Consider the following 13755-nt stretch of genomic DNA (forward strand, 5'->3'; position numbering starts at 1 on the left):
GTCTTGGTTTTACATTCCTGCACTGACGATATGGTGTACTGGAAATGTCAGGCAACAGCAGGGACATTAGTCTATATGGCATGATACATCTGTGACCAGTTTTTTTGTGCTGATCATCATTGCAGCAATATATACAGAGACCTGCTAAGACTGTCAGCTCTGGATTTGCTGAAAATACAAATGATATTGTATGGAATTATTTGTTTTGTTAGTTCATACAGTTTTCAGATGCTAACATTTTGTATCCAAGCAGGAAAGAGGAGGACCCTATTCCATATATATTATATAGTTTTTTTTTTATTATTGGCAGTAAGACTGCGTGCATAAAGGCTAAAGTAAAGTCAGTCAAAGTAAGTGTGAAATAAGTGAAAGGCTAGGATCCAGCAGACAGCCTATGGAAGACATAAAAACAGAGGTGACCTTATTTTCATTTTCCAGAAAGGAGCTTAGAATAAAGTTGAGGGTGCATTTACACATGCGTATTTTCTGCGGCAGATCTGCTGCAGTTTAGCTTCAGCAGATTTACCTGTCAATGGGCAGCAAAATCTGCAGCAGCAAATCTGCACCAGATCTGCAGCAAAAATACGCACATGTGAACACACCCTAAAAGAGTTTATGGAATATAAGTAAGGGCCCTATTAATGTCAGGGTTCTCACCCCTCCTCTGCTCCACTACTTGCTTTTCAGAAGACAGCAACACCTCAGCTGACACTAGTGAGCAGCTGCTTATTTTCCTGGCTACCTGCTTATCAATGAGCCCCTTTCCTGTTGGGCTCTGGCTATTTAACTGCAAGCGTATATATTGCCTCTGCCTTACATGATCTCTGATCTCTAAGTGTGTTCCTGTAGTGCCTGGTTTTGTGTATGACCCTTGCCTAGCTGACATCCACTCTGGTTCCTGAAATTGCTTTTGACTTCTGACTACCAAACCTGTAGAACTCCAGTTTGATCAGAACTTTGCTAAAAGTTTGATTCAGCTAGAACTTGAACTTTGGGTGGCTGGTTTGGCCTAACCCGCTAAAATAACATCAGTCACATGAAAGAAAAAAGTAGAAATAATTACATGACCTTAGGGAATCCCATAATGCCTTTCAAACAGCTCTCTCAGTCAGTCAAGAGGATGTATAGACGTGTTGTAAAAGTCACTTTAAAAGCCAGCCATATTAGAAATAGCAGGTGTTTGGTGCAGATCTCTGCGAGGGACACTAAGCATCTCCAGTTGGGGAAAAAAACTATTGATTCTTTCGATATCTCTGGGTGCATATAAACACCAACAGGCATCTGCCTCCCAAAAAATCGTCTTTTTTAACAAGCTTTAAAAAACATGAAAAAAAAATTCTACTAGTGCAGCTGTTGTATGCTCCACAGGAAGTTATTTTCTTTTTGAATTTCCTTTTTTGTCTGACCACAGTGCTCGCTGCTGACAGCTCTGTCCATTTTAGGAACTGTCTGGAGCAGGATAGGTTAGCAATGGGGATTTGCTCCTACTCTGGACAGTTGCACTGTGGTCAGACAGAAAGGAAATAAAAAAAAAAAAAGAATTTACTCTGGAACATGCAGCAGTTGATAAGTACGGTAAGGATTAAGATTTTTAAACAGAAATAATTAACAAATCTGTTTAACTTTCTGGCACCAGTTGATTAAAAAAAATTCCGGTGGAGTACCCCTTTAACCCCTTGGGGACGGAGGGTTTTTACGTTTTTGCACTTTTATTTTTTCCTCCTTACCTTTTAAAAATCATAACCCTTTCAATTTTGCACCAAAAAATCCATATGATGGCTTATCTTTTGCGCCACTAATTCTACTTCCACTAATTCTACATCAGTCATTTTACCCAAAAATCTAAAGCAAAATGGAAAAAAAAATCATTGTGCAACATAATTTAAGAAAAAACGCCATTTTGTAAATTTTGGGGGCTTCCGTTTCTGCGCAGTACATTTTTCGGTGAAAATGACACCTTATCTTTATTCTGTAGGTCCATATGGTTAAAATGATACCCTACATATATAGGTTTGATTTTGTCATACTTCTGGAAAAAATCATAACCACATGCAGGAAAATGTATATGTTTAAAATTGTCATCTTCTGACCCCTATAACTCTTTTATTTTTCCACATACAAGCCAGTATGAGGGCTCATCTTTTGCGCCGTGATCTGAAGGTTTTAGCGGTACCCTTTTTGTATTGATCGAATTTTTTGATTACTTTTTTCATTATATAAAGTGACCAAAATACAGTATTTTGGACTTTGATTTTTTTTTGTGCGTACACCATTGACCGTGCGGTTTAATTAACAGTATATTTTTATAATTTAGACATTTCTACACGTGGTGATATGACATATGTTTATTTTTATTAACACAGTTGTTAAAAATATTGGGGCGATAATCACAGAAAAATTGCGAGACAAACGTCACACACAGGTACAGACACTATATTATGAACTTCACTAACTTTACAGCCCCTGTAGCATAGTCAAATGAAAAAAATCCTGGAACACCCCTTTAACCCCTTAAGGACTCAGGGTTTTTCCGTTTTTGCACTTTCGTTTTTTCCTCCTTACCTTTAAAAAATCATAACCCTTTCAATTTTCCACCTAAAAATCCATATTATGGCTTATTTTTTGCGTCGCCAATTCTACTTTACAGTGACATTAGTCATTTTACCCAAAAATGCACGGCGAAACGGAAAAAAAAATCATTGTGCGACAAAATCGAAAAAAAAACGCCATTTTGTAACTTTTTGGGGCTTCCGTTTCTACGCAGTGCATATTTCGGTAAAAATTACACCTTATCATTATTCTGTAGGTCCATACCGTTAAAATGATACCCTACTTATATAGGTTTGATTTTGTCGCACTTCTGGAAAAAATCATAACTACATGCAGGAAAATTTATACGTTTAAAAATGTCATCTTCTGACCCCTATAACTTTTTTATTTTTCCATGTACGGGGCGGTATGAGGACTAATTTTTTGCGCCGTAATCTGAAGTTTTTATTGGTATGATTTTTGTTTTGATCTGACTTTTTGATCACTTTTTATTCATTTTTTAATGTTATAAAAAGTTACCAAAATACGCTTTTTTGGACTTTGGAATTTTTTTGCGCGTACGCCATTGACCGTACGGCTTAATTAATGATATATTTTTATAGTTCGGACATTTACGCATGCGGCGATACCACATATGTTTATTTTTTTTTTTTTTTACACTGTTTTATTTTTCTTATGGGAAAAGGGGGGTGATTCAAACTTTTATTAGGGAAGGGGTTAAATGACCTTTATTAACACTTTTTTTAACTTTTTTTTGCAGTGTTATAGGTCCCATAGGGACCTATAACACTGCACACACTGATCTCCTATGCTGATCACTGGCGTGTATTAACACGCCTGTGATCAGCATTATCGATGTTTGACTGCTCCTGCCTGGATCTCAGGCACGGAGCAGTCATTCGTCGATCGGACACCGAGGAGGCAGGTAAGAGCCCTCCCGGTGTCCGATCAGCTGTTCGGGACGCCGCGATTTCACCGCGGCGGTCCCGAACAGCCCGACTGAGCAGCCGGGATACTTTCAGTTTCACTTTAGAAGCGGCGGTCAGCTTTGACCGCCGCTTCTAAAGGGTTAATACCGCACATCGCCGCGATCGGTGATGTGTGGTATTAGCCGCGGGTCCCGGCCGTTGATTAGCGCCGGGACCCACGCGATATGATGCGGGATCGCGGCGCAATCCCGCTTCATATCGCGGGAGCCGGCGCAGGACGTAAATATACGTCCTGCGTCGTTAAGGGGTTAAGGACCAGGCCAATTTTCATTTTTGCATTTTTTTTTCTTTTAACTCTTTTATTATTTTTCACCTACAAACCTATATGAGGGCTTGTTTTTTGCATGAACAATTGTGCTTTGTAATAACCTCTCTCATTTTACCATAAGATGTACCATGAAACGAAATTTTTTTTATTTGCAGGCGGAAATTTATAAGACTGCAATTTTGCAAACCTTGGGGGTATGATTTTTATGCAATGCACTTTATGGTCAAAATGATACATTATCTTTATTTTGTAAGTCAATGCAATTAAAACAATATTTATATTGTTTATCTATTATTGTACTATTTTTTTTTAAATGCACACTAAAAAAAAAAAAATTCATATGCATAAAATTGTCCTTTCCTGACCCCCTATTACTTTTTTTTCCCTGTATACAGGGATGTACGAGAGTTCATTTTTGCGATGTGATCTGTAGTTTTTATCTGTACAACTTTTGCTTAATTGGGACATTTTTATCGCTTTTATATATTTTTTTCTGATATATGACATAATTAACCACTTAGGGACCCAGGGTGTACAGGTACTCCCCAACACCCTGGTACTTAAGGACCCAGTGTGTACCTGTCCTGAGACCCCCCCCCATGTCGGTGATTTACGGTTCCCGGAACTATGGTGTAACCAGCAGCGGCGGTGGAGGTCACTTACCCACGGCGATCAGCGACGGTGGGCAGCGATGCTCTCCCTGGTGCGATGATCCTGCGACTACGGAAGCCGATACAGTGGTCTCGAAACTGTAGCCCTCCAGATGTTACAAAATTCGAGCTGTTTGCTGTTTGGGCATGCTGGGATTTGCAGTTTTGCAACAGCTGGAGGGCTACAGTTTGGAGATCACTGTGTGGTGGTTTCTAAACCGTGGCCCTCTAAGTCTTGTGAAACTACAACTCCCAGCATGCACAAACAGCAAAGGGCTATCTCGGCATTCTGGGAGTTGAAGTTGTGTACCTCCAGCTGTTGTATAAATTTGGCGATCAGTACATGCTGGGAGTTTTTGTTTTGCAACAGCTGGAGGCACACTGGTTGGAAAATACTGAGTTAGGTAACAGAACCTAACTAAAGGTTTTCCAACCAGTGTGCCTCCAGCTCTTGTAAAACTACAACTACCAGCATGCACGGTCTGTCAGTGCATGTTGGGAGTTGTAGTTGTTACGCCTAGCGCTCCGGGTCCCCGCTCCTCCCCGGAGCGCTCACGGCGTCTTTCTCCCTGCAGCGCCCCGGTCAGTCCCGCTGACCGGGAGCGCTGCACTGTCATGGCCGTTGGGGATGCGATTCGCACAGCGGGACGCGCCCGCTCGCGAATCGCATCCCAGGTCACTTACCCGTCCCGGTCCCCTGCTGTCATGTGCTGGCGCGAGCGGCTCCGCTCTCTAGGGCGCGCGCGCGCCAGCTCTCTGAGACTTAAAGGGCCAGTGCACCAATGATTGGTGCCTGGCCCAATTAGCCTAATTGGCTTCCACCTGGTCCCTGACTATATCTGACCTCCTCCCATGCACTCCCTGGCCGGATCTTGTTGCCTTGTGCCAGTGAAAGCGTTTAGTGTGTCCAAAGCCTGTGTACCTGAACTTCTGCTACCCATCCTGACTACGAACCTTGCCGCCTGCCCCCGACCTTCTGCTACGTCTGACCTTGCCTCTGCCTAGTCCTTCTGTCCCACGCCTTCTCAGCAGTCAGCGAGGTAGAGCCGTTGCTAGTGGATACGACCTGGTTGCTACTGCCGCAGCAAGACCATCCCGCTTTGCGGCGGGCTCTGGTGAAAACCAGTAGCCTCTTAGAACCGGTCCACTAGCACGGTCCACGCCAATCCCTCGCTGACACAGAGGATCCACTACCTGGAAGCCGAATCGTGACAGTAGATCCGGCCATGGATCCCGCTGAGGTGCCGCTGCCAAGTCTTGCTGATCTTCCCACGGTGATCGCTCAGCAATCGCAGCAGATTGCCCAACAAGGACAGCAGCTGTCGCAGTTGACCGCCATGTTACAGCAACTTCTGCCTCTGCTACAGCAGCAACCATCTCCTCCGCCAGCTCCTGCACCTCCTCCGCAGCGAGTGGCCGCTCCTAACCTATGCTTGTCCCTGCCGGACAAATTTGATGGGGACTCTAAACTCTGCCGTGGATTTTTGTCTCAGTGTTCCCTGCATATGGAGATGTTGTCGGACTTGTTTCCTACAGAACGGTCTAAGGTGGCGTTCGTAGTAAGCCTTCTTTCAGGAAAGGCCTTGTCTTGGGCCACACCGCTCTGGGACCGCAATGATCCTGCCACAGCCACAGTCCAGTCCTTCTTCGCTGAAGTCCGAAGTGTCTTCGAGGAACCTGCCCGAGCCTCTTCTGCTGAGACTGCCTTGCTGAACCTGGTCCAGGGTAATTCTTCCGTTGGCGAGTACGCCATACAATTCCGTACTCTTGCTTCTGAACTATCCTGGAATAATGAGGCTCTCTGCGCGACCTTTAAAAAAGGCCTATCCAGTCGCATCAAGGATGTGCTGGCCGCACGAGAGATTCCTGCCAACCTCCAAGAACTCATCCATTTGGCTACCCGCATTGACATGCGTTTTTCTGAGCGACACCAAGAGCTCCGCCAGGAAAAAGACTTAGATCTCTGGGCACCTCTCCCACAGCATCCTTTGCAGTCTTCGCCTGGGCCTCCCGCCGAGGAGGCCATGCAAGTGGATCGGTCTCGCCTGACCCAGGAAGAGAGGAATCGCCGTAGAGAAGAAAATCTCTGTCTGTACTGTGCCAGTACTGAGCATTTCTTGGTGGATTGCCCTATCCGTCCTCCACGCCTGGGAAACGCACGCACGCACCCAGCTCACGTGGGTGTTGCATCTTTTGGTTCTAAGTCTTCTTCTCCACGTCTCACGGTGCCCGTGCGGATTTCTTCTACAGCCAACTCCTCCCTCTCAGCCGTGGCCTGCTTGGACTCTGGTGCCTCCGGAAATTTTATTTTGGAGTCGTTTGTTTATAAATTCAGCATCCCGGTGACCCGTCTCGTCAAGCCGCTCTACATTTCCGCGGTCAACGGAGCCAGATTGGACTGCACCGTGCGTTACCGCACAGAGCCCCTCCTCATGTCTATTGGACCCCACCTTGAGAGGATTGAGTTCTTCATTCTCCCCAACTGTACCTCTGAGGTCCTCCTCGGTCTGCCTTGGCTCCGGCTTCATTCCCCCACCATTGATTGGACCACCGGGGAGATCAGGAACTGGGACTCTGCCTGCCACAGGAAGTGCCTCTCCCCCCCTCCCAGTCCCGTCAGGCAAGCCTCTGTGCCTCCCCATGGCCCCCGTCCTGGTGTCACACTGCCCCGTGCCAGGCCTCGCCCTCTGCCCTCCCTCCCCATTCCCACTCCTGCTGTACTGCCTGCCGTTGAGGAAACCCTCCATTCTTTCCCGGTGTCCTCATCCCAGGGGAGGCAGTTACCGGACAAAGAGAAGGGGAGACCTAAGGGGGGGGGGTACTGTTACGCCTAGCGCTCCGGGTCCCCGCTCCTCCCCGGAGCGCTCACGGCGTCTTTCTCCCTGCAGCGCCCCGGTCAGTCCCGCTGACCGGGAGCGCTGCACTGTCATGGCCGTTGGGGATGCGATTCGCACAGCGGGACGCGCCCGCTCGCGAATCGCATCCCAGGTCACTTACCCGTCCCGGTCCCCTGCTGTCATGTGCTGGCGCGCGCGGCTCCGCTCTCTAGGGCGCGCGCGCGCCAGCTCTCTGAGACTTAAAGGGCCAGTGCACCAATGATTGGTGCCTGGCCCAATTAGCCTAATTGGCTTCCACCTGGTCCCTGACTATATCTGACCTCCTCCCATGCACTCCCTGGCCGGATCTTGTTGCCTTGTGCCAGTGAAAGAGTTTAGTGTGTCCAAAGCCTGTGTACCTGAACTTCTGCTACCCATCCTGACTACGAACCTTGCCGCCTGCCCCCGACCTTCTGCTACGTCTGACCTTGCCTCTGCCTAGTCCTTCTGTCCCACGCCTTCTCAGCAGTCAGCGAGGTAGAGCCGTTGCTAGTGGATACGACCTGGTTGCTACTGCCGCAGCAAGACCATCCCGCTTTGCGGCGGGCTCTGGTGAAAACCAGTAGCCTCTTAGAACCGGTCCACTAGCACGGTCCACGCCAATCCCTCGCTGACACAGAGAATCCACTACCTGGAAGCCGAATCGTGACAGTAGTTTTGCAACAGATGGAGGTTTCCCCCCCCCCCCATGTGAATGTACAGGGTACATTCACACGGGTGGGTTTGCAGTGAGTTTCTTGCCTCAAGTTGGAGCTGCAGCAAATTTTCCGCCACAGTGCAAACTCCTAGCGGGAAACTCACTGTAAACCCGCCCATATATATGTACCCTAAAAAAAGTTGGAGTCTACACCAGCCTGTTAGTGAAAAAAAAATTAAATTAGGTAAAAGGAAAAAAAAAGACCCCCAAAATTTATAACGCAATTTCTCCTGAGTACGGAAATACCCCATATGTGGGCATAAAATGTTTTGCAGATGCACAACAAGGCTCAGGAGTGAGAGCACACTATGTACATTTGAGGCCTAAATTGGTGATTTGCACAGGGGTGGCTGATTTTATAGCGGTACTGGCATAAACGCCAAAAAAAAAAAAAATACCCAATGTGTGACCCCATTTTGGAAACTACAATCCTCACGGAATGTAACAAGGGGTATAGTGAGCCTTAACACCGCACAGGTGTTTGACGCATTTTCGTTAAAATCGGATGGGAAAATGAGAAAAAATTTTTTTACTAAAATGCTGGTGTTACCCAAAATTTTTCATTTTCACAAGGGAAAATAGGAAAAAAAGCCTCACAAAATTTGTAACCCCATTTCTTTCGAGTAAGAATATACCCCATATGTTGATGTAAAGTGCTCTGCAGGCGAACTACAATGCTCAGAAGAGAAGGAGTGCCACAGAGCTTTTGCAGACAGATTTTGGCTGGAATTAAAGGTCATGTGCATTTACAAAGCCCCCGTGGTGCCAGAACAATGGACCCCATTTTGGAAACTACACCCCTCTCATAATGTTATAAGGGGTGCTTTGAGCATTTACGCCCCACAGGTGTCTGACAGATTTTTGGAACATTTGCACAGCCCACTGTTCCAAAGATCTGTCAAAAGCCAGGGGGTGTAAATGCTCACTGCACCCCTTATTAAATTCTGTGAGGGGTGTAGTTTTCAAAATGGGGTCACATGTGGGGGTTCCACTGTTTTGGCACCATGGGTGGCTTTGTAAACACACATGGCCCCTGACTTCTATTCCAACAAAATTCTCTTTCCAAAAGTTCAACGGCGCTCCTTCTCTTCTGAGCATTGAAGTGCAGAGCACTTGATGTCCACACATGGGGTATTTCCACACTCAGAAGAAAGGGGGTTACAAATTTTGGGGGGTATTTTCTCCTATTACCCCCTAATTTAGGGTAACACCAGCATTTTAGTTATTTAAATTATTATTATTTTTTCATTTTTCCATCCAATTTTAACAAAAATTTGTCAAACACCGATTCGGGGGTAAGGCTCCCTATACCCCTTATTACGTTCCGTGAGGGGTGTAGTTTCCAAAATTGGGTCACATGTGGGCATTTATTTTTTTGTGTTTATGTGAGAACCACTGTAAAACCAGCCACCCCTGTGCAAATTACCAATTTAGACCTCAAATGTACATAGTGTGATCTCACTCCTGAGCCTTGTTGTGCGTCCACAGAGCATTTTACGCTCACATATGGGGTATTTCCCCAGCATTTTAGGGAATTTTTTTTTTCATTTACACATCTGACTTTAACGAAAAGTCGTCAAGGCTCACTGTACCCCTTTTTTACGTTCCTTGAGTGTAGTTTCCAAAATAGTATGCCATTTTAATTGCTGTTCTGGCACCATAGGGGCTTCCTATATGTGACATGCCCCCATGCCCCCATGCTTTCCAAAAGCCAAATGTGACTCCTTCTCTTCTGAGCATTGTAGTACGCCCGCAGAAGAGATGCGGTTACACATTTTGGGGGACATTTTCTCCTATTACCCCTTGTAAAAATTTAAAATTTTGGGAAAAATCTGCATTTTAGTGGAAAAAAAAATCATTTACACATCCGAATTTAACGAAAAGTCGTCAAACACCTGTGGGGTGTTAAGGCGATCCGATCATCCAGCATGGCAGCCGGAGGTCCACTCACCTGCCTCTGCTGCCTTCCACAGGTCTTTTGCTCTGGTCTGCGATCGAGCAGACCAGAGCAGAAGATGACCGATAATACTGATCAGTGCTGTGTCCTATGCATAGCACTGAACAGTATTAGCAATCGAATGATTACTATAAATAGTCCACTTTGGGGATTATTAAAGTGTAAAGATAAAAGTAAAAAAAGTTTAAAAAAAAAGTAAAAAAAAATATGTGAAAAACCCCCTCCTTATAAAAATGTAAATTGTCCCATTTATCCTATTATCCCCCAAAAAGTGTAAAAAAAATATTTTATATACATATTTGGTATCGCTGCATGTGTAAATATCCCAACTATTAAAATAAAATGTTAATGATACCGTATGGTGAATGGCGTGAACGTAAAAAAAAAAGTCCAAAATAGCTGCTTTTTTTTTATAACATTTTATTCCAAATGTTTTTAATAAAAATAGTATTAAAAGTTTTATATATTAGCAAATATGGTATTAATAAAAAGTACAGATCATGTACTGGTCATGCAAAAAACAAGCCCTCATACTAGTCTGTGGATGAAAATATAAAAGAGTTATGATTTTTTTGAAGATGAGGAGGAAAAAACGAAAACATAAAAATAAAATTGTCTGAGTCCTTAAGGTACTAATGGGCTGAGTCCTTAATAGTGTTGAGTGGCATAGGCCATATTCGAATTTTGCGAATATATGTACGAATATTCGTCATATATTCACTAAATTCGCAGATTCGTAATATTCTCGTTATATTTTCACATATGCGAAAATTCTCATATGCAAAAATTAGCATAGACAAAGATTTGCATATACGAAAATTAGCATATGCGAAAATTTGCATATGCAGATTTTCACATATGCGAAAATTTGTACGCCAGTCTCACACAATAGTATTAGAGCCTTCTTTTCACCCCACAAGCTGGAAGCAGAGAGGGATGATCACTGTGATGTGTACTGTGAAAAAAAAAAATATTCGTAATTGCGAATATATAGTGCTATATTCGCGAATATTTGCTAATAAAACACTAGTCCTTAAGGGTTTAAAGGGCTAACATTTATTGTGAGTTTAAAGGTTAAAACAAGGTAAAGAAGAAAAGGAAACTAATGTGAGAATCAAACTTTATGTACTGTATTTTTCTCAGATTCCTATGTAAAAAGTGAGTTTAGATGGGACCAAGAAAGGGATTCAGGTAAAGCTATCAAAAGCTAAAAAGTTAAGGTGAAATAAATAGACCATAAAGACAAAAAAAGCAAAAAGCTAAATGTGTTTTTGAATCTAAAAAATGTTTGCTTTGTACTTTTATTTATTTATTTACTTGAGATGATGTGGTGTATATAATTTGTTCAAGAGTTGAGAAACAGACAAAATACCAATGTTTCAATATTTTAGTACTAACCTGTATCTGGATCAATAGAGAAATATGGCTGTCCTTGTAGAATACTGTAAACAATCTTGGCACTATTTCCATATAACGGATCATCAGCATCTATGGCAGTTACTTGAATGACTGAGGTGCCTGCAAAATAAATAGTAGAATTGTAAGAATAGTTGAAATTTCACCTCAGGTTTCATTGATCTGCAAATGAGAATTTGCAGTAAAATCTATTGTGTTTTATATGAATTTGGAAACAGATTGTGCTGATGACTCATTGTAAATTTCACACAAACTATATTACACCTTCATTTGCTTTTCCATTGCTATAAAGTAGGATGTGTCATCAGTATTAAGGTAAAGTTCTAACCAAGAATCTTTGCATGCTTTCATTGTGCTCTGTTTTATGGTAAGAAGTTCTGCTTCTTTATACATTTGGATGTTTTTGTTGTTCCTTTTTCCTGTTATGTTTTGAAAAACTTAAATGGATTTTTCAGGATTATAGTGTCTGTACCTGTGTTTGATGACTGTCTCACAATTCTTATGTGATCTTTGCCCTGGATATTCAGTTTTAGCAGCATACAAAATGAGTCTTTTCCTAGGTTGTACTGCAGCCCGAGACAATGCATCACTAGTCAGGTTTTGAAAGGGAGCATGTCTGTGCTTCAATGGGTGGAGAGACCACTGGGTGAGAGGGAGATTATTCTCCACAGCGCTGCAGGGAATTGAAATTTCAAGCACAGCCTGCATGGAAGGGAGCATAGCTGTGCTAAAATGGGTGGGGTGGCTAATGTGTGGGAGGGGGATAAGTCACCTTCCACTTTGAAACAAGGGATACTGAGGATTGTAGTCAGAGGAAGGGCACAGAAACAGAAAATAGTCAGTTCACACAAACAAGCCAGCAGCATGCTGGGGGACACAGGACACGTTCATTTACAATCAATACAAGCACAAATCCTTGGTAAGCATGTCCATTACTGGCTGACAGGTAATTAGTAAAGTTACCTTATGTTGGATTACCCCTGTAATAAACCTTTTTAACCCCTTTTAAACAGCCCATTTTGGCATTAGGGACACAGACAATTTTAAATTTGTTTTATTGAAAAGTAAATAACTTTAGACCACAGGCCCATTAAAGTGAACACGAAGCATATCTACAGTACATAGAAAAGGGTCATGAGACCATACATCAAAATACAGAATGCAAGCGACAGGATACTCCAGGTTACATCACATGGTATACATCGAAGTCATAAAACACTACCCAACTGAGGTAGGTAAACTGAAAACAAAATAGAACAAGAAGGCGAACATTCGCCAAAATTAGCAATCGTATACCATCCTATACCAACAATACTATCACTAGTTAGTGGTACCATCAAATAACCCATGAAAATAACCCCGAAAGGCAACCCACGCATCCAAGGAAGAGAAAAAGAATCGACAAACGTACACAGAAAGAGAAACAAAGGTTAGTAGAGACAACAGACAGCAAGCATAGCATTAATGTATCTTACATTGTCCCAGAGGAGGTCACAGAGTACGAGCATTGAGTCAAGGGAGAGGAACACCAACCACCCCACACAGAATAAAATTTACCCGGGCACTTCCTATTTTTGTACACTATGTGTGAGAAAGGCAGTGTAGCATTTACCATAGCCTTCCATTGAGTCAGGGTAGGAGAGCCGGGGTCCATCCATTTAAGAGCAATAGCCTTCCTGGCCAAGAACAAAGTTTCCCGCAAAAACGTACGTACGTGATGTGTCCATATCTCTTCATCTAAGATACCAAAAAGGCAGATCAAAGGATCAAGAGATAGGGAAGGTTGAGCCAGAGTAGCTAAAAAAGTGAGCACTGCATGCCAGAAAGCTGCGATATAGGGGCAGGCCCATATCAAATGCCAAAAGTCTGCCCTGGCAGCGCTACAGCGATGACAAGCATCGGAGTCTGAACGACCCATTCTATGGAGCCTTAAAGGAGTGATATAACTATAGTGTATAATGTTCAATTGGATCAATTTATTATTCGCTGCCGGGGACACTAACATGTGGGAGGAAAAAATGTCCTCCCATTCATCCTTAGTCAAATTAGGGATATGGGATTCCCAATGCCGGACCGCCGGTACTGGAGTGCGGGAGTTCTTGGCCTGAATAAGGTGCGTGTACAGGATGGACACCAGCCCCCTGGGACCCTGTGACTTCAGAACCCCAATGAGGGGAAACGCTGATATCAATGGGCTCCCCATTGGGAACTGGGCATTCAGGGCGTGTCGGAGCTGGAGGTATTTAAAAAAAACTGTTTCTGGGAAGAGCATGACTGGATTGCAACTGATCAAATGAACAGAGCACATTGTCACGATAAACATGCCCCAAAGTAAGCACCCCCGCGTTCTGC

At 43.7% G+C, this 13755-nt stretch overlaps 1 protein-coding gene across 1 annotated transcript in view; it reads right to left on the reverse strand.

Annotated features, from left to right (window-relative positions):
• The window catches only part of CDH9 (cadherin 9), a 212072-nt gene that overhangs the window by 53006 nt on the left and 145311 nt on the right, over window positions 1-13755 (reverse strand). Inside the window, exon 4 of the mRNA XM_056520966.1 lies at window positions 11386-11505. Coding sequence (XP_056376941.1) covers window positions 11386-11505 — 120 coding nt within the window. The remainder of the gene's footprint in view (window positions 1-11385; window positions 11506-13755) is intronic.

Source organism: Hyla sarda, chromosome 5 (genome assembly GCF_029499605.1).
Source record: "Hyla sarda isolate aHylSar1 chromosome 5, aHylSar1.hap1, whole genome shotgun sequence".
Lineage (NCBI taxonomy): Eukaryota > Metazoa > Chordata > Amphibia > Anura > Hylidae > Hyla > Hyla sarda.